At 52.2% G+C, this 27,762-nt stretch overlaps 1 protein-coding gene across 1 annotated transcript in view; it reads right to left on the reverse strand.

Moving 5' to 3' along the window:
* The window catches only part of CELF5 (CUGBP Elav-like family member 5), a 50,660-nt gene that overhangs the window by 12,361 nt on the left and 10,537 nt on the right, over positions 1-27,762 (reverse strand). Inside the window, exons 2-9 of the mRNA XM_070374839.1 lie at positions 19,703-19,785; positions 8,707-8,758; positions 6,781-6,909; positions 5,181-5,260; positions 3,379-3,525; positions 2,329-2,470; positions 2,079-2,225; positions 218-280 (exon numbers count right to left, since the gene is read on the reverse strand). Of these exons, the coding sequence (XP_070230940.1) occupies positions 218-280; positions 2,079-2,225; positions 2,329-2,470; positions 3,379-3,525; positions 5,181-5,260; positions 6,781-6,909; positions 8,707-8,758; positions 19,703-19,785 (843 nt within the window). The remainder of the gene's footprint in view (positions 1-217; positions 281-2,078; positions 2,226-2,328; positions 2,471-3,378; positions 3,526-5,180; positions 5,261-6,780; positions 6,910-8,706; positions 8,759-19,702; positions 19,786-27,762) is intronic.

The following is a 27,762-nucleotide window of genomic DNA, read 5'->3' on the forward strand; positions in this document are numbered from 1 at the left end:
GGCCAAATGTCGAAGGAGGGTGAGGCGGGGGCCAAGCCACAAAGTAGGAGGTATGGCTAGACAGAAGAGGCAAGGTAGAATGAAGAGGGCGGCCCTGAGGGGTGGAACCAGATCTAAGTGCAGCTAGGGGCGTGGAGTGGCTAGTCCAGGGAGGAAACTGAGGGCGGGGGGGTTGGGGGGGGGTGCCACGCGTGGGGGTGCCGCACTGCCTCCCTACCTGTGTACTGCTGGACTCCAGAGAAGGCAGGATGGAGGGTCTCGGCTACCGTCGGACTCTGAGCTGCGGGGCAGACGGAGGGGCTCAGTGGGGCGGGGGCAGCAGAAGTCTTCCATCCACCCCACAGCATCCACCCCGGCTTCATTTCTGCATAAACATTTTATAGGTATGACCCTCATTCCACAGGTGAGGAAAACTGAAGCTCAGGGAACCTCTTACAGGTGGGAAAACAGCAGCTGGCACAGGGCCACTCAACTCGAATCCAGTTTTCTCAGACTCCAGAGAGGTTTAACTCCCAACTCTTTGTCCCCATCCAGACCCCCTTGCTCCTCCCCCTTTTTTCTCTGGATTCTCTAGGGCTCCAGGTCTCTGCTCCTGATCACCACCCATTCACATCTCTTCCTTCTTTTCCCTCCCCACACCTTGATCAGACAGCCTATGGATCCCCTATGTGACTGTGACCTTCCGATGGTCCCTAGTGGAGGACACAGGGGGAGGAGAGGGCTTGTCGAGGCAACTAAAAATCTCCTTGAATGGAGAGAGGTTGTTAGAAGATAGGGTAGTGAGGGCAGAGAGATAAGCCAGTAAAGGGGTCACATGAATGAATTACTTCGTAGTAATGGAACAGTGCTGTATGTTGATTGTGGTGGTGGTTACACAAAACTATACCTGTGATGAAATGACATAAAATGAACGAACCACACACACAGACACAAGTGCCTGTAAACAGTGAAGTCTGAACAGGGTCTCCAACACCTGTTCAGTTCATTGTACTGTACTGATGCCAGTTTCCTAGTTTTGACAACATACTGTTGTTACGTAAGGTGTTAGCATCCGGAGACACTGGGTGAGGGGTAACCAGGACCTCTCTGTACTATGTTTGAAACTCCCTGTGAGCACCAATTATTACAAAATAAAAATAAACAGATTCTCAGTGGTGGAAACCCAGATGACAAACTTCACCTAAGCAAGGTGTGGGAAGACATTTGCCTTGAAATCAGGGTATAGGGTAGAGAAAGGTGAGACCTCTGCTTCAGTAGGGCAGAGTCCAGTGCCACAAATCTGTGCATGGTCAATCCTGGATGAATGAATGAATGAATATGGGCACTGATCCCAAATGGTAACAATTAATAGTGAAGATTTGATGGCACCCTTCTTGGTACCAGGAGATGGGTTAGCATCTTACAGACTGATTGCCTCATCAGAGCAACATCATGAGATGAATGATACTATCTGTCCCATTTTCCAGATGAGCAAATTGAGGCTCTGAGATGTAAAGAAACTCCCCACAAGGGCCACTGAATTGGAATTTGAATCCAGGAAGGTCTGACTGCAAACTTCCTATGTTTAACCCCCTTCTCTGTGCCCATGTGTGTGTGTGTGCTTAATTGCTCAGTCGTGTCTGACTCTTTGGGACCCCCCAGACTGTAGCCCTTTAGGCTCCTTTGTCCATGGGGATTCTCCAGACAAGAATACTGGAGTGGGTTGGCATGCCCTCCTCCAGGGGATCTTCCCAACCCAGGGATTGAACCCAGGTCTCCTGCATTGCAGGCAGATTCTTTACTGTCTAAGCCACCAGGGAAGCCCATGAATACTGGAGTGAGTAGCCTATCCCTTCTCCAGGGGATCTTCCTGACCCAGGAATCAAACCGGGGTCTCCTGCATTGCAGGTGGATTCTTTACCAGCTGAACTACCAGGGAAGCCCCTCTGCACCCATAGCTAGTATCTATTAACCTAAGAGTCCCTGCTTCCTGTACTTTTGTTCCCTGGACACCAAGGCAAAGGGATTCATGCTTGTCCCAGGGACACCCTCCCTGTCCCCTGCCACTCTCCTCGGCCCCAGGGGACCACCCAAGTTACCTGGGTAGGGCACAAGGCCATTGGCATATACAGTTTCTAGGGCAGGGTGCCCGCCAGGGAAGGGCACGACACCTGCGAAGCCGTTGGTGATGGGGGCCACGAGGCCGGGCACGGCGGTGGTGCCGAGCAGCGGGGGCGAATGCAGTCCTGGGGAGTGGAAGAGCATCATGGGTAGCCTTAGTCCCAGCTAAGGCTGAGAGTCATAGCCCCGGCTCTGCCCCCCATCTGTGGGCCCCTGGCAGACTCTCACCAGAGGCAGGGGCGATGGGCGTGGCAGGCAGCCCGTTAAGGCTGACAGCGCCAATCTGCTGGATGTGGCAGGGTGAGAAGGCCACGCCGGGGCTCAGGTAGCTGCCTGATGTGGACAGGACCGTCGTCTGCTGCTGCATGAGCTGGGGGTGGAGAGGGAGTCAGGTACACAGTCCAAGTGGCACCTGGCCTTAGAGCATGGCTCATGGGGTTGAGGAGCCAGTCCTCCAGAAACAGGGGCAGGGGGTCAGGCCAGGTATCTTGGCTCAGGTTGGGTTAGGGCTCAGTTAGGAATTGGGGCTTAGCCTGGGATCAAGGCTCAGCATAGGATCAGGGCTCAGACTATGTTCAAGGATCATTTAGGAATCAGAGCTCAGCCAGGGACTGGAGCTCAGTCTATGATCAGAACTTAGTCTGGGACCAGGGCTCAGCCAATGTTTTTTTATGTGTTCTGCTTGTTTTGGTTGTGCCATGCATACGGCATGTGGGATCTTATTTCCCCAGCCAGGGATCGAACCTGCGTGCTGTGCACTGGAGGCATGGAGGCATGGCAACTTCCAGGGAAGTCCCAAGCTCAGCCAATGTTGAACTCACTCAGGGCTGGGTCTCAGTTTGGAGTTAGCCTGGAGGTTTAGCTAGAATTGGGGCTTATCTAGATTTGGGGAACAGCCAGGATCTGGGGGTCAACCCAAGACTGGGTCTTGATTTGACATTCACCCAGGGTTGTGGCTCAGGCTGGATTTGGTGGCCGAGCCTGGGGTCCTGTCAGTTGGGGTTCAGCTTGGGCTCAGAGCATAGTTCATGGTGGGGGGCTAAGCTGGGGCTGAGATCAGGAAGTGGACTGGATCTGGGGACTTAGCCATAACCAGAATAAGGCCATGAGTCAGAGATTGGGCAAGAGAAACAGAAAGATAGCACTCAGAAAGAAACAGAAAGAGGCACTCGACAGAGACTAGATGGAGAAAGAGAGAGAGAGACACTGAGCTAGGCCCTCAAAACAGTGGTGTCAGGAGCCCCACTGGAGACAGGAGTGTGTCCGCCGTTCACTCACAGCCTGGGCGTAGGCACTGTAGGGGCTGAAGGGCAGGGTGAGGGACGGAGTCAGGATGCCCAGCTGGCCCACCATCTGCTGCATGCGCCTCAGCGTCCGCTCCTTGTCCGTGTCGGCAAACTTGACCACCAGGCTGGAGGAGGCACCCTGCAAGGGCAGCCGCAAGCAGGGAAGGAAAGAAGGGGGACATTGCCAGGACTCTGAGGTACCTTGGGGGGAGTGTAGGGGTGTGGGTGGCAGCAGCTATCAGCCCCTCCCTCAAGGTCCCAGGGGCCGCAGTGAGACTAGTCTGGAGATCAGCATCCTGGGTCTCGCACTTGACCTTGTAGGCTGCCATGCACACAAGTGGGGCACCCACTTGTCTAGTGGGGGCTGCCTTTGGGAAGCAGAGGAGGACCTGACTGTCAGCCATACTTTCAAAAAAGATGGAGAACCCAAGTGCTGGAGAGGAACAATGAAGGCCCATACAGAGGATTCTATAGCTGCCCACACCTGAGAACAGGTGAGGTTCCAATCATTTGAGAAACTGAATACCTCCTTTGATGGGGAGCTCACTACCTCTCCACTCACCAGCTCCATCAGTGGACAGCTCTGAGCAGGAGAAAGCTTGACCTTGGATTGAGTTGATTCCCCCCTCTCCAGGGACTAGAACTGATGCCCAATGACCCAGAGAGCAAGAGAAGGGAGGATCTGAGACTGCCCTGCTCTTCATACCATGTTGCAGAACAACAGAAAGGAGAGTGGGTTCCCCAAGGCCTGTCTTCCCTGCGGCAGATTCGGACATTTTTGTACAGTGATGGAGGCTCCCAGGGCCACTTTTCTGGGTGGCAGGGCCACCCCCAAGACCCCAGTGGTCTCCTCCAGCCTCTCACGGCTGCAGGCCCACCAGCTCCCAGCTCTAGACTTGCCGCCTGCCTATCTCCCACACTGGCCCCACGGAGACATTTCCAAATGGCCTGCCCCTTCCTTCTCCTGGGGATACCCTGGGAGGCTCCCCATTGCCCTGGGAGGAATCCCAAGCTTCTTGGCCTTGAACTGCAGGCCCCTCCAGCCCCATCCCCTCCTGTTCCTCTGGGGCTCACACACATCTGCACACACACATGCATTCCACCCACAGTGACTCACACCCACCATCCACACTCATACACATACATACACTCAATAATACATGCACATATACTCACACACACATGTACACACACATTTGTCTACATTCACACACATGTGCTCACCCCTCCACACATACTCACACACTCTTACAGATGCACACACATGCACTCATTCCCCCCATATCACTGGGGCACACTCACACACAAACACACATGTGCACTTACCTATATAACTTACATATGTGCACTCACATGAGCACACCCACTCAACACACTTGCATGCATGCAGTCACAGCATATACATGTGCATATGCATCAGCATACATGTGAACATTCATGTGCACACTGACACCCACCTACTCACAACCACACACTCACATACAGGCATGGAAGCACACTCTCAGGCACATGCACATGTGTGCACACCAACACACACACTGGCCCACACATACTCACACATGGGCAGCCAAACACTGGCAGGACATTCTGCATAGTCTACACTTGCACGCTCACACACACACACAAATACATACATATACCCAGTCATACCACCATCAGAGATGCACTTCTTTCTCCCTACCCTGTCCCCTCTCTGAAGAAGGGCCAGGGGTTACCAGATGGCTGGGATGGTCAGGCCAGGCCCCTCCCCCTTGCCTACCCTGACCCAAATTGCCCAGGGCAGCTCTGACTTACCGGCATGGTCTGGCTGCCGTGCAGAGCGTGTATGGCCGCCTGAGCCTCGGTGTGGGAGGAGAACTTCACGAAGGCACAGCCTGCTCCAAGAGAAGGGGAGGGGTGAGGGGACACAGGAGAGGGGCTGGCAGCCCTGCACAGCAGGTCAGCATGGACATGGGCAGCCCACAGGTTGGACAACAGAGAGACAGGCAGCCATATGTTCAGACAGACAGTGGGACAACAAAGAACCAGACAGTAAGACAACTGTTTGTCCAACACATCATCAGAGGGTGTGAGGTGGTGCCCAGGGTAGGGAGGCAGGAACTGCCCATTAGAACAAGTGAAGGGGACAGGATTAGAGAACACCCACCAGCCACCAATACCACAAGATCCAGAGTTGTAATCAGGCAGAATTAAAGTGACAAACCATCAGACACAGAGAGAGATATGGACACACTCGGGCAGAGGTACACTCAGACCCAGATGGATACGCCCATGTGACCAGAGTTGGATAGATGGGGATGAAGAGTCATCGGGCAAGGGCAGAATCAGGCAGACAGACAACCAGAGACCACCAGACACAGGCAGATCCAGACAGATGGTCATAGGATACAGTTCCAGACAGAGGGCTATGGAAGGGTCACACAAATTTGGGGGAGAGGAGTGAAGACATCCTGGAATTCAATAATGATGACAGTTGCACAGTTCTGTGAATTTTGTGAAGCATTTCACTGTCCACTTTTTTTTCCCACTGTCCACTTTTAAAAGGTGAATTTTACAGTATATGTGTGTGTGTGTGTGTGTATGTATACTCAGTCTTGTCCAATTCTTTGTGACTCTCTGTACTGTAGCCTGCCAGGCTCCTCTGTCCATGGGATTTCCCAGGCAAGAATACTGGAGTGGGTTGTCATTTCCCCAGGGGATCTTCCTGACTCATGGATCAAACCCACGTCTCTTGCGCCTCCTGCCTTGGCAGTATGTGATTACAGTATGTGACCATATCTCAATTTTTAGAAAAGAGCCAGGCAAATAAATAGACAGGGACCATCAAATATATTCGGTCCTAGTAAGATCAAGTCACAAGGGCAGAGACAGGCCAGTTCTGGACAGATAAACCTGAACAAGTAGAATCAGGTAGACAGAGATCACCAGACACCTGAAGACCCAAACAGAGCAGACCAGAAAACAAGTTGCTGGAGATCATAAAACAATCATTCCTGGATGGTACAACCTTATAGGAACGGTGGAGTAAGTAGGATCAGGTACACCGACAGTCCAGGAGACACAGGCAAATCGAGACAGAAAGTCTGATGGACACAGACACAGGAGGCAGCCCCGGATGTCCTGGGCCGGCGAGTGGGACCAGGTGAGACTAGACAGCCTCTGCTCGCCCCGCCCCTGGGCCAGCCCCGTCCTTTTGTGTGCCTAGAGGAACCCCATCCGGCCGGCCGGCTTTCCACGTGCCAGGCCACGCCCACTGCGGGCCAGTCCCTCCCCACAAGCCCGGCACCGCCCCCCGGATCCAGCCTCCCTCTCCGGGGCCCGCGCCGACCCATCCCACCAGCCGCGCCCTCCTATAGTCCCGCCCCCGGAGCTAGCCCCGCCCCCAGCCGGTCACCTTTGCTGCTGCCGTCAGGTCCCCGGAGCACGGTGCACTCGTCGATGACCCCGAAGGGCTGGAACAGCCGCAGCACGTCCTCTTCTGACTGCTGCTTGTTCAGCATCCCCACAAACAGCTTCCGGTCCCCTGTGGGCGGAAACACCACCTCAGCCAAGTCCTAGCCTCCGGGAACTTCCGCATCCCTCCAGCAGAAAGCGGAGGCACCGGGGCGTGGAGTGGGGCCCCTGGACCTCCCCGGGGCCCTCTTCTACGCGTGTGAAGGAGGACGCAGCCTCGCGCTTTCCCTGCCTTCTCACCCGCCCACGTCCCTGAGGCCTACCACCTCATTCAGTGCCCTCTGCCTAGAATGCCCTCTCTGCCCAACTGCTCCCCATTCTAGGCAAAACGGCTACTCCCGCCTCTGTATTCCTCCCACCTCTCTGAGTTCTTCAGAAAGCCCACACACAGTACTAGGGTCTATGCCTTGCCTGGCCTGGGTCTATGTCTGTCTGCCATCTAAATTTTCTAGGCAAGGGTGAGCACTGAGGGTGCCTGCATTCTCACAGTACCCAGCAGAGCTCCCCATCGGACTTTCCCAGGGCTCCGGAGAAGCCAAAAAATCAATGTCTGATGAATGAATAAAGGCATGTGTGTGCAGAAGACCAGTTTTCTGGGGAGCCTGGGATTGGCTGGAAGCCTGGCTGGGACCTGCCCAAGCCTAAGGCCAGGGGCCAGTCTGGCCCAGCCTCTCCCATGTGAGGGACTAGAGCCCTCTCCCGCCTCCCGGGGGAGTTGCACTGCTCTCCTGTAATCAGGGACCAGGCAGCTTCCTCTGTGAGGAATGGTGAGTTGGGTTGCTATGGAAACCCGTTCTCTGGCAGCTGTCATTCATGGGGGTGGGAGGGAGAGAGAGGGACAGGGAGAGACCAAGAGACAGAGATAGGCAAAGAGAGAAACAAGAAGAGACAAAGAGAGACACACAGAGAGGCTCTGAGAGAACCAGAGAGATAGGAGGAGAGAAAAAGATGAGAGAGAAACAGATAGAGAGGGAGATAGAGATTGAGAGAGAGACAAAGAGAGACAGACAGAGATGAAAACATGCAGAGCCCCCTCTCCAATCCCTAACCTTCAATGGAAGCCAGGTTGAGAGTGTGAAAATGGGCTCCCAGCCCAGATGGGCTTTACCACGCTCCTATGCATACACAGAGGTCCTAACAGCCCTGCCCCACACACCATTTCCAAGGCTGAGTGCTCTCCTTCAGGCCCGTAATCCATCTGAGATGGGGAGGAGGGGTCAAAGTATCTAAGAATGGCTAGTCTTGGATCCCATGGGGGACAGTCAAGCATCTCCTGATGGCACACACCCATCCTGAGATCCAACTTCATGTAGACACAAGACAGAGCCTGCACACCCACACTCCCAGCCTAGAACAGTCAAGCACACATGCTTGCACATATACACCTACGCACCTATGCACAGCCCAGGCACACAGATGTGCACACAGACAGGCACTGAACCAGCCAGAAAACACATGCCTATGTGCACACTCCCATACACATCTGCACACAGGCATGCCCAGGAATGCATGCTCACATACACACATATGCACTGGCTCATATATCCAACTGAGCACACACACAACCCAGAAAGCCATCCATAGTCCTTTGGGGTCCCCCAGTGCCTCTGCATCTGAAGATATCCATCATTGCAACCTGAAATGAATCAGGTATTTCAAGTTCTAGGGGAAAGCAGCAGGGCCTGGCCATACCCTCCACAGCTGGGCCTGTGGCCCTGCGGTTAGGAGGGACCCATGCCTTCCTTCTCTATCACCTTGCCCCACCCTCGCGGGGGCCTCTGCCTCTCCCACCACCTTTTGTGCAAGGGTTTCCCTCCTCCCGTTCCTCCATCAACCCACAGTCTGGCAGCCATGGAGAGATGACAACTACCTCCACGGCTTTCGCTGTCCGCAGGCTTCACCTGGATTGGTCGCGCCATCTGTGAAGAGAAGGGGAGGGAGGTCAAGGTGGACAGTGTGGGCAGTGTGGTGGGAGCTTCTTCTGGGCCCTGCCAGGCACTCCTGCCCACTTCCCCAGCCTCAGCATCCCACCAGCTTCTGGCAGCAACCAGCACCTCAGTCACCACTGGGTATGACCAACTCAGTCACACCAAATGACACATGGTCCTACCTCCAGGGCTTTACTCTTGCTACCTGGAAAACTCCTACTTTGCCTTCAAGCCCCAGGAACAATACCCCTTAATCCAGGAAGTCTCTCTGCTGCACCCACCCCTCCTCCCCAAAGTTTGATAGATTGCTTGCCAAGATGGCACAACTCCTGTGGTCCCTGTATATAATGGGATATTGTGGCTCCTCTCATTGAGAACTGGAGTCTGTTTCTTTACCTCTTCTATCTGGACTTGGCCATGCAACTTGTTTTGACCAATAGAATATAGTGGAAGTGAAGTAGTGGGAGTTCCAAGCCTTGGCCTCAAGAGACTTGGCCATCTTGGAACCCTGGAGATTTCAGGGTGGACAATTCCAGGTGACTCACTGGAGGATATGATATCTCATGGACAGAGATGCCCTGCTGACAGCTCATGGGGGTCCCAGCCCAGCTAACCCCAGTCAATCCCCAATTGACTACAGCTGCATGAATGACTCAGGATGAATCAGCCAAATTGTCCAGTTAAGCCCACCCTGGGCTTGCCAACCCATGGAATCATGAATAAATAAAACGGTTGAGGCAGCTTATTACTCAGCAGCAGCTGACTGGTACACCAAGGCAGCTAGTTTTAGCCAGCCCCCTGAGCCACAAGTCAGGAGAACTGTCATACTTGAATGGACCAGCCTTCAATCTGGCCTCATTGTTCTGGACATGTCTGTCCACCACCCTCCAGCACTGAAACTGGAAGAAACCAATGAACTATTCAGTGGAAGAAATTCTTCCCTAACTCCAGCTCCTGCAACTTACCCAGTCCTGGGTATGAGCTAATGCAAGTATTTCAGAACAGACTTGAGGGATGTGGGGTTGGGTGGCATTTACTTCTCTCTTGGCTCTAGGACAGAATCTTCTTCCCAACCCGGTGTCTCTGGTAAACTGTTCATCCCAGTTCAAAAGCCCCCAGGCAGGCAATCCTTCCACCTTTTGGGGCCTCCTCCTCTCTCTGCCTCAGGGCAGGAGGTGTCTCCATGTTTCTGCTTCCCTCCAGACTGAGACCATCACATTACTCCCCATCCTTCAGGGCAGGGTACAGGAGAGAATCAGAGGAGTTTGCTGAACTGAAGTGACCAGAAGGAAGTGGTCAACACCTGCCATCATAGAAAGGCTCCTGGTCCCTCTCCACCAGGCCTGGGGTCGGAACGAGTGCTGGTCCCAGCCCCCCTCCCAGGTCAGTCTTGGAGTAGATCCCCACAGCCATTCGGAGGTACTTGATGATACTTGATAAGTGTCTTCTAATCACAACACAGCTGCCTGGCAAGTTTTCAGAGAGAGAGGCACAATTTTTACCCTGTTTTTTACGGATGTCAAAATCAAGGCCTGAAGAGGTATTTTTCTGCTCCCCCTCCCCTGGTGGGCCCCCTCATCTGATATGCTCCCCCATTTCAAGTGTGTGTCTGAAGCATATATGGGCCTCCTCAATGTGAACTCAGCCTTGGGAGCCCCAGAACTCAAAGGGTTTCTATTTCCCCCATCTTGGCCCCCATTTCCCCCAGCGCAATCATCCTGCCACCCAACCACACCCTCAGAGGGACCCTGACCACCTGGGAAAGGCCCAACCACATCTCCCTTCCCCCACCACACACACATACACACAAACACACATATGCACGCGTGCGCGCGCACACTCATCTTGGACCCTCTTCACCTGGGTACCACACCCCTCTAGCTGGAGGCCTGAGGAGAGATTATTTCAACCATATGGGACCAGTTTCTGGGCTGAGGGCAGACTGAAGTGGTGAAGGGAGATGGGAGGGAGGGGGCACCTGGGCTCCAGTCTCCCTCTCTTCTACCTCTCCCACCCGCCTCCGCTGGCCCTCACCTCCTCCCTCCCTCCCAGCACCTTGGGCAGATGAGGATGGGGTTGCCATGGCAACGCTGATTCACCACACGGAAGCTGGCAATTGTTGTTGCCATGGAAACAGCCTCTTAGGGGCGAGCCCAGCTCCTGCCTTGCACAAAAGAGATATTTAAATATAATCTTCTGGAGATGGATGAGCCGAGGGAGGGAGCGAGGGAGGAGGACCACAGGGAGGGAACCTGCCCCCATCAGGGTACCCTCCACCTTTACACCGTTCTCTGGGTCTGGATACCTGCTTCCCATCTCCCCCCACCTGCTGCAGAGCCTGGGACCTTCCGCCTACTAGGAGGCCCCTTCCCCCTCCTGGGTCAGCTCAGCGAGAGGAAAGGGGTCCTGGCCTGGCTCTAAGAAGCCTGGTGGGCATCCCCTTCCTCTCCAGTCCCCCACTCGAAAGTCGAGGTTCTGAGGCCCGGCCATCCACATCCCGCAGACCCGCGCCTCGCCTTACCCACCGGCCTAGAGATGTGCGCTAGGCTGGCATCCATGTGCCGCCGCCCGCCCGGCTGGCCCTGAGAGCACAGGCGCGCACACGCGCGCACGCTCGGGCTCCGCGCCTCGCTCTCCGCTCTCCGCGCCCAACGCCCAGGCAATCCGCACGCCAGAGGCCGGGCCCTGCCCGCCCGAGCCGGGAGGAGGCGTGCCGGGGAGAGCTGGGTCTCCCCTCACCCCACCCCTCCTGTCGCCCCTGCCCACCCATCTGGCTCTGCCCACCTCCTTCCGGCTCCCTCTCTCCATCTGTCCCACCAAGGTCTCTGCTGAATGCCCTTCCTCGCTCCTCTACCTTCCCTGGCTCCCCACTGTTGTATCCTTTCCCTTCCCTTTCCCTCCCTCTTTACACTTATTCAACAACATTCTCATGTGCTTCCAGCTGAGTAATTCTGCAACCTCAGGGAGCATTCCACTAGTAAGGCAGTGGGGGAAACAGAAGGATATGCAGTTATTTCCAGACTCATGGGGTCAAGTGCTGGGAGAGCCTAGAGCAGAGAACAGTGAAGAGCCAAAGACTTTCCTGGAGGTGCACTGAAATGGAAAATGTGCAGTGGGTTTTAAAGTATGAATAGGAGTTCATGGCAGGGTGAGGGGTGGTGAGGAACAAACTGGAGCAATACCTATGTCCATTGATTCATTTAATCTGCAAACAACTTTATGAAATGGAAACATACTCCTTTTAAAGATGGGCAAATCAAAAAGGGAGAGGAGAAAATCAGAAGCAGAGACCAGATCTCCTGCCAGTTTTCTCAGGGGGAGTGGGGGGTCTCTGAGAACCCAGCCATCCCTCCAGCCAAGGATCAGGTGGACTAGGGCTCTGGGCGGGCATATGTTAAGTGACTGGAATCCAGTCCTTGCTCTGCCACCCAGCTCTTGCTAAATGACTACAACCAAGCCATACACCGTTGCGAAAATAGGGTCCTTTATGTCTGACTTATGTATATGCTGCTGCTGCTGCTGCTAAGTCGCTTCAGTCATGTCCGACTCTGTGCGACCCCATAGATGGCAGGCCACCAGGCTCCCCTGTCCCTGGGATTCTCCAGGCAAGAATTCTGGAGTGGGTTGCCATTTCCTTCTCCAACGCATGAAAGTGAAAAGTGAAAGTGAAGTCACTCAATCGTGTCCGACTTTTAGTGACCCCATGGACTGCAGCCTACCAGGCTCCTCCGTCCATGGGATTTTCCAGGCAAGAGTACTGGAGTGGGGTGCCATTGCCTTCTCTGTTATGTATATGAGAGATGAGGAAACTGATGCCACTTGGGGGAAGGACTGCAGGAAGACCCTTTGGTAGACAGGCTGGGGCCCCAGATATTCTCCTGGGTTTGCAAAGCTGTGCCTTTTGAAGGTGTGGGGGCCCAGAGAAAGCCCTGACTGGGTTGTTTCTGGATGGTGTGGAGGGGGATGAAGCAGGTGGACCCCTATCTGGGCTGTCTGGGCTAGCATTCCATGCTCTTCCTCTCCCATGCAAGCCCTTCTCCTGTTCTAGATTCTGCCGTGGCTCCCTATTGCCCTTGGGGTGGCGTGCCAACTCCTCATCCTGGCATCCGAGCCAACTTTGTTGCTCTGTCCCAACCATTCCTGCCCCTTTCTCCTCCCCCTCCCTGAGGACAATGGACTGGAACACACCCCTGTGCACCCCATCCTTGCCCAACAAGCCCCTTGGAATGTAACCTCCCCCCGAAGCCTTCCCCTCCATCCTCCCTGCTTCAGTTGCTTTGCCCAGTCATTGCCTTGATGACAGCATCTCCCCCCACCCTTAGCACACATTCTGTTCCTCTCTAGGAGGGGTTTCCAGGGTCAGGGCTGAGGTGAGGGGCTCTAAGACCTCCTCCTGAGAAAGAACCAGCATAGGGTCCACAAGCGGCAAACAGGATGAGACAAGACAAGACCTATGGTTTCCAGACTCCTGTCCCACAGGCAAGAGTTGGGCAGGCGTGCTGGGCAGAGTGCCCGGCACGGGAAGTAACCCAAGAGCTTGTGCCAGGCGTGTCTGAGCTGTCCCCATTTCACGGGAGAACACGAGCTTGGGAAGAGACGTGACTGGCCAGAGTCCCACAGCTCGACTCCTGGGATGATGAGTTCATTCATTCGGCTGTGTATTTGCCAAGTGCATGCTCAGCCTCTGGTGTGTCCCAGCTCACAGGACCCTCAAACACACCACAAACCCATTTTACAGATGAGGACACTGAGGCCTCAAAAACCATATCCTGAGACACTTGGCTCCTCAGGGGCCTCCTGCTCACTCCCAGGACTGGCTTGACTCTGAGCCAAGTCATGAAATGTGGGGGTGGGTTCTGCAAAGGGACCACTTCAGATACCCCTGTGTACACAGAAGGGGGTTCAGGGTTTCAGGGAGGGGCCTCTGGTGGGGTGCTCACAGTTTGACAAACTCAAACTCATCCCTTTCCAGAATGCTCAGATGCGCTGCATGGCTGATCCCTGATCTGGCTCATCCCTCACTCCCAAGAGCTTCACAAAGAAAAAGATAGTGTTGCCTCAAATGGCCACCAGCCCCTTGCCATCCTCGAGGTGGGAACTGGACCTGTTGCCTTTTGTCGCCAGAGTGGGACTTTCTTCCATCCCCAGGATCCCCACCCTGGGTTTGACAGGCCAGCGGAGAATCCCTGTAACAATCGGAGGCGTCGGCCCGGTGTGGATTCCAGGGTCCTGTGGTCCATGCTGGGTTCTATTCTTGGATTCTGTTATTCATTGTAGGATCTTATTCCAGAATGCTGAGATCTGATTAAACTGCATCCCCCATGGACTCTGCTGTCACATTCGAGGTGGGAATTGGAAGGGGTGTGTGTCACTTGCTACAGAAAACAGCATTGGAGGGGGGAGGGGGCGTCGGCTGTGCCAAGGTGGGGGAAGATGCACTGAGCTGGCAAACCACTGGGACCACTCCCTCGTTCATCAAAAGATGAAGAGACAGAGGGGTCGATCTGTACTGTGTCCCCCAATGCGTGCACGTGCACACACACACACACACACAGGGATAGGAAAGGTGCTGGCAGTCTTTGTCTCTAACATGGCCCAGCCCAGGGCCCCTGTCTCCCGGGCAGTGCGCAGGCATGTGCAGCATGTGACCCTGCAGGGCAGGCTTTCTTCCACAGCCAAGACTCCATTCTCTGGCATTGACACCTATGGGGAGGCTTAGACTCCTGTGCTCAGACATGCTGACAGGTAAAGGGTCCTCCTGTCCAATAGACCCCAGGTCTCCTTGTGCGATTAGTGAGCAAGCCTCCAGCTCTCCTACTGTAAGACTGGTTCCATTTCTGTGGGTGTTCTTGTGGAGGGAGGCTCACCCCCAAAGACAACCCCTTCTCTCATCACAATTGGAAGACACACATATTCAGGGATCCCGAACTCCTGTGTATGAGACTGACCCAAACGTGGCATGTGTCCACCCAGAGCAAAACACTGGCAAGGATCTCTGTGCCTTAACAGCAAAACTAGAGACAACTCACATGTCCACCAGCAGGAGGATGGATGAATAAACGGTGCATCCAGGCTGTGGAATACCACACAGCAATGACAAAGCACAAAGCTACAAGGCATCATATTGAATCTCATCCGCATGGTAACGGAAGAAAAGGAAGGGCTGATTGCCATAAAAGTCAGAACAGGGGTTCCTCCAAGGAGAAGAGAGGGGCTTTGGCTTGGGGACGTGGGTCGGGGTGGTTTCCGGGTGCACAGTGTAATGGGTGCTTGCTTTATAGTCAGTTGGGTTGCATGCACTTTTCACTAAATGTGCAGTATTTTTCAAATTTTAAGAAAAAATTTAAGCTGAGCCCCTCTGTCCCCAGGATCTAGCTCTGAGCCTCCTCTTTATTTATCAGACATCTGCCCTCACCTCCAGGGCGCAGGGAGCAGCTTACAGGAAACTCCAGCAGAGAAGCCACAGGTTCAAGGTCTGTGAAGCAGGGTGGGTGGAGCCATAGTGCTCACCCTCCTGGGTGACCTGGGACAAGTCCCCTCCTCTCTCACCACAGTCCCCTTGTCTGTCACATGGGGCCAGAGCAGACCCAGGGCCCTGCTGACATGGCAGCTGGATGAAGTGCCCCCAAAGTGCTGGGGGACAATGATAACACGAGGGAAACTGAGCCCTGAGAGGAGAAGAGGTGGCTTGAGGCCCCTAATCCCTCCTTAGCTGTGATCTGGTGTCAAAACGAGACAGACAACTCCCTAACCTAGACGTATAATGATGCTGCACCATGCTCCTGAGTCTCGAACATTCTAGGTCTACACTGTTGAACAGTCTAGAACATTCTAGATCTGCGCTGTCTAACGTGGTGGCTGATCCCTGATCTAGAACATTCTAGATTTTGCAGTGTTCAGGACAATAGCCTCTAGCCACAGGTAGCCAGTGGAAGTTTAAATTTACATCTATTAAAATTAAATAACATTAAAAATTCAGTCCCTGAGTCACACTCACCCCTTTTCAAAGGCTCCATAGCCAAACGGAGCAAGTGTCCACACTACTGGACAGTGGAGACAGAACATCCAGTAAATTCTATTGGATGATGATAGCCCAATATGGGGATGGGCAAACTACAGCCCTTTTCTGCACCCCGCCCCAGCCAGTTTTTGTCAATAAAGTTTTATTGGCACTTAGCCACACTCAATGTGATTGTTTTGTGCTTTCAACAGATGCAACAGAGGCTGTATGGCTGGCAAAGCTGAAAACATTTGTTCTCTGATCCTCTTCAGAAAAGTCTAAAAACTGACTCCATTCTTGGAAAAGCTCTGAGTAGGTTTACAACAACTTGAGGAAAGGAATCTACTTTTTCAATTGTCAATTTTATAAAATTCAACTCCACATTGAGCATCTCTGGTAACCACTAAGTGTTCTGGTTGAGAGGGATTGAGGGTGTGCAAGACACACACCAGATTTTCAAACACTTGCTGCTGCTACTGCTAAGTCGCTTCAGTTGTGTCCGACTCTGTGCAACCCCAGAGACAGCAGCCCACCAGGCTCCCCCTCCCTGGGATTCTCCAGGCAAGAACACTGGAGTGGGTTGCCATTTCCTTCTCCAACGCATGAAAGTGAAAAGTGAAAGTGAAGTCTTAGGATGAAATAAAAAGAATGTGAACTATCTCATTAGTAAGTTTTACATGGGCCCTACTGACAGCCTCTTGATAGGATTTTGGGACAGTGGGTTAGAATAAAAGAAAGCATTAAAATTCATTTCACCTGTTTCTTTCTACTCTTTAAACGCTGCTCCTAGAAAAATCTAAATGCTGTATGTGGTATGCATTCTACATATTTCTCTTAGTACTGTTCTAGAACATTCACCAGCTCCTTATTCTCCTAAACAGGGTTCCTCAACCTCAGCACTGCTGATTTTGGCCTGAATCATTTTCTGTTGTGGGGGGCCGTCCTGTGCACTGTAGGGTGTGGAACAGCAGCCCTGGCCTGTACCTGCGAGATGCCATGGTCAAGATGATCATCACAAATGTCCTCAGACATTGCCCAGTGTCCCTGGGGGCAGTAAACTTCCATTAGGTTCTCGTGCGTTCCCACACTCAGCTTGCCAGGCACACTCCTGCCTCCATGTCTCAGTACGCTCCGTGCTCACATCACCCCCATCTGCCAACACCCTCCCAGTCACTCAAGACTAGCTCCAATGCTTCCCCCTCCAGAAAGCTGCCCTGTTTGCCCTCCATGAGGTCATCACCACAGGTCACCTGGTTCTCCCTTGAGATGCAGTTCCCCAGTCACCCTTCCATCCAGCTGTTCATTTTGTGGTCACCCCCTGCAGTGAAGTGAATGGCTGTCCTGCCCCAAAACGTGTCCAATACCTAACCCCTGCAATCTATGAATGAGACCTTATTTGGAAATGGTATCTTTATAGATGTAATTAAGTGACAGATCTGTGCACAAGGTCATCCTGGATTTAGGTGACCAGGACTGGACTGGTGTCCTCATAAGAGAAAGGCAGTGGAGATGGCAGAGATGTAGATATGGAGGAGAAGGCCACCTGACAACAGAGGCAGGAATTGGAAGGATTACAGGCCAAGGATTGCCAGCGACCACAAGAAGCTGGGGCGGGGCAAGGGGAAGGGAGGAAAAACTGGTTCAAAGGGGATGCTGTGGGCAGTTTGAGCTCTGCTGGGTATGGGGTGCCTGAAGGAGTCACCAAGGGGTATCTTCTGTACACAGAACTGGTAAGAGAAGTGCAGCATCAGGCCTACTAGGTAGGTGCTTAATAAAAGGTTGCTGGCTGGCTGGCAGGATAGATACGGATGAAAGAATTGGATTGTGCTAGGAGAGTGAGCAGAGAGAGGAGGACAAAGAGCCCTGAGACTGGGACTTCCCTGATGGTCCAGTTGCTAAGACTCCATGCTTCCAATGCAGGGGTCCAGGTTCTATCCCTGGTCAGAGAACTAGATCCCATATGCTGCAACTAAAGATCCTGCATGTTGCAACTAAGACCCAGTGCAGCCAAATAAATAGATACATATTAAAAAAAAAAAAAAAAAGACGCTGTGGCTTTTTCCTGGCTCACTCTCAGATCACATGCCCTGAGGGAAGCCAGTCACCATGCTATGAGGTCCCTCAAGTAGCAAGCACTGGGGAGATGCCCACAGAGAGGAGCGGAGGCCTCCAGCCAATAGCCATGCACTGGGCCAGATTTGCCAGCCACAGTAAGCTCTGGCTGACGACTCCACTGCAACCTCAGGAGAAACCAGAAGCCAGAACCATGCAGCCAACTCATGTCCCAGTTCCTAACCCCTGGCAGCTGTGAGACAATGCATGCTGATTGTTTGAAGCCACTAAGCTAAGGAGTAATTTGTTATTTATTTTTATAAATAAAAATCTTGGCCACATAGTGAGGCATGCAGGATCCTAGTTCCACAACCAGGGACCGAACCTGTGCCCCCTGAAGTGGAAGTGCAGAGTCTTAACCACTGGACTGCCAGGGGAGTCCCTGAAGAGTAATTTGTGACACATCGGGAGATAACTAATAGAATCCACTGAACCCCACTGTGCCCCTGGGTGCTACGGACAGACCTGCCCTCCAGTTTCCTGTTGGTTTGGGGAGGTGTTGGCAGAAGGTCCAAGTGAGGGAAAAGAGTGAATCCAGATGGTGTTTGTTCACCTTTGCGTATCTGGTCCCCTCTCCTAGCATGTCCTTCCTCCTCATCTTTCAAGTCTCTTCTCAAATGCCACCTCCTCAGTGAAGCCCTCAGTGACCTCCTCAACAGTTTCTTCCCTCTACCCCACCGCATTATACTCTTCCGGTGCTGAAGATCCGGTGCTGGTTCATCGTCACATGGCAACACCAGGTGGAAACTAAACAAGGAGCCCGCTGATGTGGCCGCCATAGCGTATGCTCTCGCTTCTGCCACTTCATCTTTCAAAGAGGGGCTCTTTGCTCTGCAAGGTAAGGTTGAGGCCACCCCCCAAACCTTTGGATGCTTGCTCAGAGTTGAGTCAAACTCATGCCACAGCTTCCGGTTCCTGGCAGGTGAACCCCAGATTGTCCACTGTCAGCCGTGTAGCATCCATGCTCCCAGCAGGAATGGCAAGATGCCACCCTAGCATCCTCTGAAGCCCCTTGATACTGAAGGGTCCCTGAGATTTCTAGAGGGAAAGGCGACACCCCCTGCCCCCAAACTCACGGGGTGGGGTGCTACAGATCTCACTGAAGATCTGGCTTGGCAGGCTGAAGGGGACCTTCCATCCTTTCCTGGGGGCAGGGACCTCCTGCCCACCCAAAAAGGACAGGGCTGACAGGAGAGAACCAGCAGGCCCAGAGCTTGGGCCAGCCTCCCCTGGGGAGGAAATACCACATAAGGAGTCATAGCTTTACTTGCTCCATAAGGACAAGAGGAAAGAAAATCCCCTCCCTTCTTATGGTGAGAGGTAGGTAGGGTCCTACCAGGTAGGTAGGCCTCCCTGAGGCCCACAAGGCCCTGAACATCTGCCTTCATCCTCTCCTTGCCCTCCCCTCCTCCCTCTCTCCTCCTCACTCTCTCTGCTTCAGGAACACGGCCCTCCTGGTTGTTCCTCCAACACACCAGGCACCATCCTGCCCCTGGACCTTTGCTCCTACTGACCCTCTGCCTGCTAATGCTTCCTCATCCTCCAGTGACACTCTTATGTGAAGCCAGGTGCCCTCAGGCAGTGTGCAACCTCCACAACCACACAAAACCACCCTGACATGAAGTGCACAGCCAGGGATGCAGTTAACACACAAGAAATGCCCATCTGGGTGATGATTTCTGTGTCTCTGCTCCATTCGTCTCTTTCTGAGTTCAGAGGCAGATGAGCTTCACAGCTGACCCCAGGAAGGACCTTAGCCTTCCCCAAACTGACAGCATCCCCTCCATCTGCCCCTTCACTTCCCAGCAGCATCCAGCACTCACCCCGGGCAAGGTCTTCTGTTCGTGCAGGGCAGTCTGAGCTTTGATGGCGGAGTCCCTGGCACAGTAGGTGAGAAAGGCACAGCCTGGAGGGGAGAGAAATAGAAGTGTTAGGAGAAAAGGAGGCTGTGCACCCATGTTCACAGGAAGATCCACTGTGAACCACTCACAGGAGATCCGTAGAGGAGTCAGATCCACAGAGACGGAAGGTAGATGGTGGGGGCCATGGGCTGGGGAAGGGGATGGGGAGTCAGTGTTTAATGGGGACACAGTTTCAGTTTGGGAAGATGAGAAAGTTCTGGAGATGGATGGTGGAGATGTTCGCACAACAATAGGAGTGTACTTAAAGCCACTAATTTCTGCACTTAAAAATGGTTAAAATGGCAAACTTTCTGTTATGTATATTTAACCACAATTTTAAAAGCTTAGGAAATAAAAGAAGGAAAAGTGATTAAGGTGGTAAATTTAAATTATGTGTATTTCACTATAATTTTAAAAATAGAGAAAAGGAGGCTGGAGCCCCCTTTGGGGTGGGGCAGTTAGGAGTAGCTCAGCTCTCCCCTCCCATACCCACACTTCCCAAAGGGTGAGACGGGAAAGGCAGAGAGGCGAATCAGCTGTTAATTAAATCTGTGGCTGATGCTAAAAAGCGGGGTGAGATGGGGGGTGGGGGAAGGGGGAAGCGGCAGAGCTGCCGCCCCAGGGAGGAGGATAGTGAGGGGCACCAGCAGCCCCAAGGAACCAGAAGAAGCCTCAGCACTGGACTGAGGAGCACAGTAACTCTGCCACTAACCAATTCTGTGGCCTCGGATGGCCCGTTGCACCTGTGTGGGCGCCTCAGTTTTCCCCATCAGAACAGATGCTCGGAGGGTGCAGTGGAATGGACCAACCTAGATGCGGGGCGGAGCTATAGGGGTGGGGCGTGGCGTCAAATGGAAGGACCAATCAGGAGAGGCAAGGGGCGGGGCCGGCTCTAAAGTGGTCCAGAGCCGGGGTGTGATTGGAAGACGTCCTGAGTGGGGGCAGGGGGTGCGAGGCATGAGAGCCATAGAGACAAGAAAGGTTGCAAGACAGAGACCGTAGGGAACTGAGCAGAGGGAGGCGCCCAGAGAAAGGCCAATGAGATTAAAGATATTTTAAAAGATTTTGTGGGGTGGGAGATGCAGGCAAGTTCTTTGGGATGGACACAGGGATCCGGGCCTCAGAGCTAGGTTTGCCTCTCTAACCCCAGGGGACCTCAGTTTCACTGACTGAAATGAGACCATCGTTGGCTGCTCTGATGCTGTCGAGTCCTGGGTCCTCCACCCCCAGCTCCCTTCCCATGGTCTCTCAGCTTCCCCCGACGGGGACCCCCCTGTGCAGAGCCCCTGGGAACAGCTCTGGGGGCACCACTTTCGCCCCAGGCTGGAGTTAATTAAAGCTGCATCCTGCTGGGCTGCGCTTACTTCTCCGGCTGCTCCCACCAGCTGGGCCTGGTGGTGGGGAGGAGTCTCTGACCCAGGCCTGAGAGGTGCCCTGGGGCCCTGGGGAAGGGGCACCAGGCAGAGCTGAGGACAGCTTCTAACATTCATTTTTTTTAAAAATTGTGTTGGGAATGTAAAATGGTGCGGTGGCTGTGGAGAACAGTTTGGCAGTTCCTCAAAAAAGTTAAACATAGAATTACCATATGATCCAGCAATTCCACTTCTGGGTATATATCCCCAAAGAATTGAAAGCAGGGACTCGAAAAGAAACACTCGTGCTCATAGCAGCATTGTTCGGGACAGCAAAAAGGTGGAAAAAACCCAAATACCCATCAACAGATGAATGGATAACAAAACGCTGTCCGTCTATACAAGGACCACAAAGAAAGGAGATTCTGACACCTGCTACAACATGAATGAACCCTGCAGACACGATGCTCAGTGAAATAAGCCAGACACAGAAGGACATTTACAGTATGATTCCACTCAAATGATGTCCTAGAGGAGTCAGATCCACAGAGAGAAGGAAGTAGATGGTGGGCCCAGGGGCTGGGGGAGGGGATGGGGAGTCAGTGTTTCATGGGAGACAGAGTTTGAGAAGATGAGAAAGTTCTGGATGGTGGGGATGGTTGCACAACAATATGAATGTGCTCAGTGCCACTGAGCTGTGGACTTAGAAATGGTCAAGATGGCAGATTTTGCTATGCATATTTTACCAGAATAAAAATTTGTAATAGGAGATATTACAAATACACCCTCTTTATATATTGTGTGTGCTTATCCTTTTTTGGTTATATTTAACGCCCATATCTTCTCCCAATACACGTCTTCCTGCCTTTTTTTTTTTTTTTTGAGATTCTATTTTCTGAATTGAATCTCCAGGGTCTTCAAGGAATGCAGAGGCACTAAGAAAATAGCCATAAGGCCTGAGAAACATTAGGCATGGCTGGAAAGAAATTGGGAGGTATAAAAGAGGGGCAAAGCCCTTTCTCCTTGGGTCTTTTCTTGCCTGTGGAGCCCTATATGCAGAAGACAGAATGTGTCGGCTCTAGGAGTGTAGGTATAACCCTTGAACAACATTTTGCCAGCCTGTGGGTCTGTCTGGAAGGCTTGCAGCCAGATAGACGGAAAAAAACAACCACCAAAAAAAAAAAAAAGGAAAGGCAAAACATGCAAGCTGCTGTCCCTGGTACTGAAATGTCTCCTTGTTTTCTGGGCCCTATCTTCCCAGCCTCTTAGCTTCTTTTTCTAACTGGTGAAAATGTGTCATATTTACCCATTTCTTGATAAACAGAGCCTTGAATTTCAGTTTCTATTAGGGCTGAATTGTTTCCCTTCTCCATCAACTCAACTCATTCTCCTAATCTCCAGGACCTTAGAACGTGATCTTATATCATTGCAGATATAACAGTAAAGGTGAGGTCATACTGGAAGTAGGGTGGACCCTAATCCAATAGGACTGGTACCCTTATAAAGGGGGAAACTTTGATCCAGAGACAGGCACACAGGGAGAATGGCATGTGAAAATGAAGGCAGAAATCTGGTTGATACAAGGATTTCCAGCACCACCGGAAGCTGGGAGATTTGCATCAGATTCCTAGTCACAGCCTCAGGAGGAGCCGGCTCTGCCAACAACACCTTGATCTCAGACTTCTGGCCTCTAGGACTGTGAGAAAATACATTTCTGTTTTTTAAGCACATTATTTCGGCAGCCCCAACAAACAAATACAGTTCCCAATGAATACAGACCTCTAATGATGTTAATAAAGCTCCCTAGATTTTTCTTTATTATTATTATTTGCCACACTGCACAGCATGTGGGATCTTAGTTCCCTGACCAGAGATCAAACTCAGGCCCCTTGCATTGGAAGCGTGGGGTCTTAACCACTGGACCACCAGGAAAATCCCTAAAGCTCCCTAGTTTTTAATGCTAATAAGCTTATACTCAATATTGATTCATTTAATCCTCACAACAACCCCACAAAGGAGATGTTAGCATCGTCCTTGTTCTGCAGATGAGGGGTTGCAGTACCAAGAGGGGAAGCGACTTGCCCAGGGTCACACAGTGGAACATCAGAGGCACCGTGAACTGTGTGCCAACCACTTGGATACAACTACCTGGAATTTGTATCTTTTCTAAAAATTTCTCCTAGGGCCTATGGGGAGGACCACAGGCCCTTGCTTTACCTCGCCCTGAAAGGAACCTTAAAATAGTCTCACCTTTCTGAGATAATCTGGGACTGGATCCAATGGTGAAGAGGCCATGGAGCACATTTCAGTTGGGGATTGGGGGTCTGGTTTGCTGTGTCCTAGTCCTAGAGTGACCCTCCCAGGGAACTCTCAGCCCAGCCAGTGCCCACGATGAGTGAGCCTCTTCTCAGAGATTCCAACCCTGGTTACCCTCACCCCACACACCAGACTTGTCCACCATAAAAGTGTGTATGTTAGTCTCTCAGTCATGTCCGACTCTTTTGTGACCCCATGGACTGTAGCCCACCAGGCTCCCCTGTCCATGAGATTTCCCAGACAAGAATACTGGAGTGGGTTGCCATTTCCTTCTCCAGGGGATCTTCCTCACCCAGGGATAGAACCAGGGTCTTCTGCATTGTAGACAGATTCTTTACCATCTGAACCACTAGGGAAGCCCCATGATAAGAGTAGGGCCAGGTATTCAGCAAAACACACCTCAAGCCCCATGCTGGCCAAGCCCTGGAGTTCTGTAGAGGTGAGGTGAGTCAAGAAGGCAGCCCTACCTCCAAGAACCAATTGCCCAAAAGGCTCAACCCTATGATTTCCTTCACACCCACCCTTATTTTCAAAGTCTGGACAAAGGTTGACCTCTTGACACCCAAGGTGGAGCAGGGACTAATGGAGGGGGGTGGGTCTTTGGAAAACAAGAGATTTCCTCAATGTATGAAAGCAGTCTACCAACTGATCTATCTCATCATGCTTGCTCTTTGTAGGGAGGGAGCTCCCTGTCACTGCTGCTTAAGCAAGCAGAAGATCCCCTAGAGAGGAAATTTCTTTGCTGGGAAATCCTGAGGATCCCTCCTCTCGCCAAGATCCTCTGTTCTCTGCTCCAAGATCAGGGCTTTTGGGATTTCATGAATCAAAGTTGTAACAATGCTAGTATGATAATAATTGAAGTCCAGTGAGTGCCAAGCATCTTACAGGGACATCACTCATATGAACCCTTTGAACCCTCAGCCCAGCCCAAAAGAAAGAATTGATACCATTGTATCTTTCTTGTCATTTTAAGATGAGGAAACTGAAACACCAGACAGACATTGAGTTGTCTGCCCAAAGTCACACAGAGGTGGGATTTGAACCCTTGAAGTTTAACCCCAGTCCTAATCCTTCTGCACCACAATATCCCCCATTATTATAAGATAATGATAATAGTGCCAGTAAACAGCCAACTCACTGAGCCCCTAGGCCAGTTGCTGTCCTAGGTACTTTACTTCACACCCTCCTTTTCTCTGCAGGAATCCTGTGGGGGGTGGATGTGATGCACAGTATGGAGGAACTGAAGTTCAGAGAGGTAAAGTGACTTGCCTATAACTGCACAGCAGGTAAGGGGTGGGGATGGAATTTGAAGCCAGGAATATCTGATGCTGAGGGCTTCCCTCCCATCCACTGCACCTCTAGGATTTTGGTCCCTGGAGTACAGAGTGGCAGAGGCACCCAATTCTACCATCTTCCATAAAACTCACTTCAAACCTTTCATACTCCAAGACAAAGGTGGCCTTAAGTGTTTCCATGAAAAGACCCTTGTGGGCCATGGACAATCTAGACACCAATTGTTTGATGCATGAATAAACTGAATCATTAATGATACAGGCTTCCCAAAAGTGGAGCCCCACGGTGACCCCACAGAGCCTTCAATGGTGGGGAGAAGAGTGTCCACCTTATAGATGAGGAGGCTGAAGTTCCCAGTGGCCCAGGTCACCCACAGAAATGACAGGGCTGGGACTTAAGCCCATATCTGCATGACCCATGACAAAGGGCTCTTCCCCCAGCCCACAAGGATGCTCCTCTCTCCAGTCCTGGAGATGCTCCTGAGAAAGGGAGCAGAAGTAGCCATGGTCCCTTCACGGCAACAGGTCTCTGTTCAGCTGGGGCTCTGGGGACAACACTTTGACTGATGGGAGATGCTAAGGTTCCCAGGCTGGGTAGAGACAGAGATGGACACACCTCCCTGTGTGTCATCAGCCTGGAAGACAGAGTGAGGGATACAGGGCTGGGGGAAGCCCAGAAGATGAGGAGCATCTTCAGGCACTCAATAGTGATCCCCCTAGAAAAGATACATCCACTCCAGGAATCTGTGAATGGGACCTGATCTGGAAAAAGGGTCTTTGCAGATGTAATCAAGGATCTTGACATGAGGTCATTTTGGACAACCAGGTGGACCCCAATCCAATGCCAAGCATCCTTATTTGAGACAAAAGAGGAGAGACAGATGGAAGGACAGGGGAAGATGAAAGCAGAGACTGGACGGATACAGACACAAGCCAAGAGATGAGTGGAGCCTCCAGAAGCTGGAAGAGGCCAAAGGGACCCTCCCTGAGCCTCCGGAGGGAGCAGAGCTTTGATCTCAGACTTCTGCCCTTCAGGGCTGAGAATCTGTGGTCATTTGTAACGGCCACCCCAGCAAACCAGTACAGATGGGAACCCAGGAGGAGAAGCGGTTTAGAAGGAAGATGTGGAACCCAATTTGGGCCCTGCTGAATCTGAGGGTTTGCAGGTCTTTATGGAAAGGACCCTCCAGGACTGACTAAAAAACCCCCCAAGTGGCCCAGGAAGATGTACCAGCTGTGTACATGGAGCCAAGCTCTGCTGAAGCCCCTCCCCCATCATCCCTGGAGCTTCACACTACTTTTATCCTCATGTTACAGGTGAGCAAACCCGTGTTCAGAGATGCTGAGCCGCTTTCTTGATGTCACACAGCAAGTCGGAAACAACCCCTGCTACTAAAGGCAAACTGGGGGTGGCTAAAGGGCTTCTGAGTCCCAGAAAATTCCACAGCACTGGGGATGACTTAGGTCTTGGGAGCCTAATACCCTGATTTAATGAACTAACAACAAAAAAAATGTTTTAAAGATGAAAACAGGGAATTCCCTGGAAGTCCAGTGGTTAAAACTCTGTACTCTCACTGTGGAGGGCCTGGGTTCAATCCCTAGTCAGGGAACTAAGATTCCACAAGCCATGCAGTGTGACCAAGAAAGAGACAAAACAAACAAAACCCCACCAAGAAAACACAAAATAAACTCAAAAAATAAATAAAAGGAAAAACTATTTTCCTTTTTACTATTCATAGTTGTCATGTTCAGGCATAAGTCTGGGATATTTGTCACTTCCCAGGGAGCTTGACACGTCTAGGAACTGATCCTGATGGACACTGGTGTGTCCCTGTCTGCACCCTGGTCCCAGATACACCTGGCCTCTCGCTGACCTGCCTTTGAATTTGCCATTTCCTTGGTCCATACATCCTCACCCTCATCTTTACCTTGCTCATTTCTCCTCAACCTGCAGGTCCCAGCTGAGTCACTCTTCCTCCAGGAAATCTCCCCATCCCCGACTGATGCTGGGGCAGGAGGACTGGCGACAGGTAGCGTGCATGTCACTGATGTGTCCCCAGTGCTCAGCGTTGGGCCCATTACACAGCCCGTGCCCAGGAAGAATTTGACCACTGTACATGGTCTCCATCCTAGTTCAGCCCCACCTGGACTGCTCATTTCTCCTCCCCACTGGTCCCCGGCTCCGCCCTCGTCCCCCCATTATGTCCTCCCCAGAGAAGCCACGAGAGGGCGCCTATGAGCGCCTGAGTCAGGCCCCGCCCCTCTGCCCACAGCCCTCCAGGGTTCCCACCTCCCTGAGGGAAATGCCCAAGTCCTTCCACAAGGCCCTGCACAACTAGCTCCTTCCTCTCCCTGCCCTCCTCTCCTTCCTCTCTCTCCCTCGATCACTCTGCTCCAGACACACAGACCTCTTGACTCTTCACACACCAGGAATGGTCCTGCCCCAGGGTCTTTGCATGAGCTGTTGTGGGATGTATTTCCCCTCTGATCTCTGCAGTTTACTCTCTTACTTAAGGTCTTGGCTCAAATGTCACCTCCCCCAGTGAAACCTCCTTGGAGCACTCCGTTTCAAATGACAGTCCTCAAACATGCCCCCCTCCCCGTTCTATATTTTCCAGTACCCTTAGAACCATCTCAAATGTCACTTTTTTTTCCCCTTGTTTCTCCCCTACTGAAATGTCACTCCAAGAGGATGGGGGGGGGCAGGTTTTTCAGTTTTGGGTCCCTAGTACCTAAATAGTGTCAGACACACAGTAGGTGCTCAGTAAATACTTACTGCAAAATGAATGATTTTGCTTCCAAGATGACCTGCTAATATCAAGACCACCTTGTGGGTAACGACCCCATTGATATGTTTTCCTGCCTCCCCTCCCCCACCACGCCCAGCATGGGGTCAGTCAGTATTTCCGAAGTACCGATCATGCGCCAGGTGTGCAGGGAAAACAGAGGCAGGAAAGACAACCTGTTTCATTTCTCTCTAATCCCCAACATCTCCCCTCCCCAGCTATAACCAACTGTGTGA

The sequence above is a fragment of the Bos mutus genome, chromosome 7, assembly GCF_027580195.1.
Source record: "Bos mutus isolate GX-2022 chromosome 7, NWIPB_WYAK_1.1, whole genome shotgun sequence".
Lineage (NCBI taxonomy): Eukaryota > Metazoa > Chordata > Mammalia > Artiodactyla > Bovidae > Bos > Bos mutus.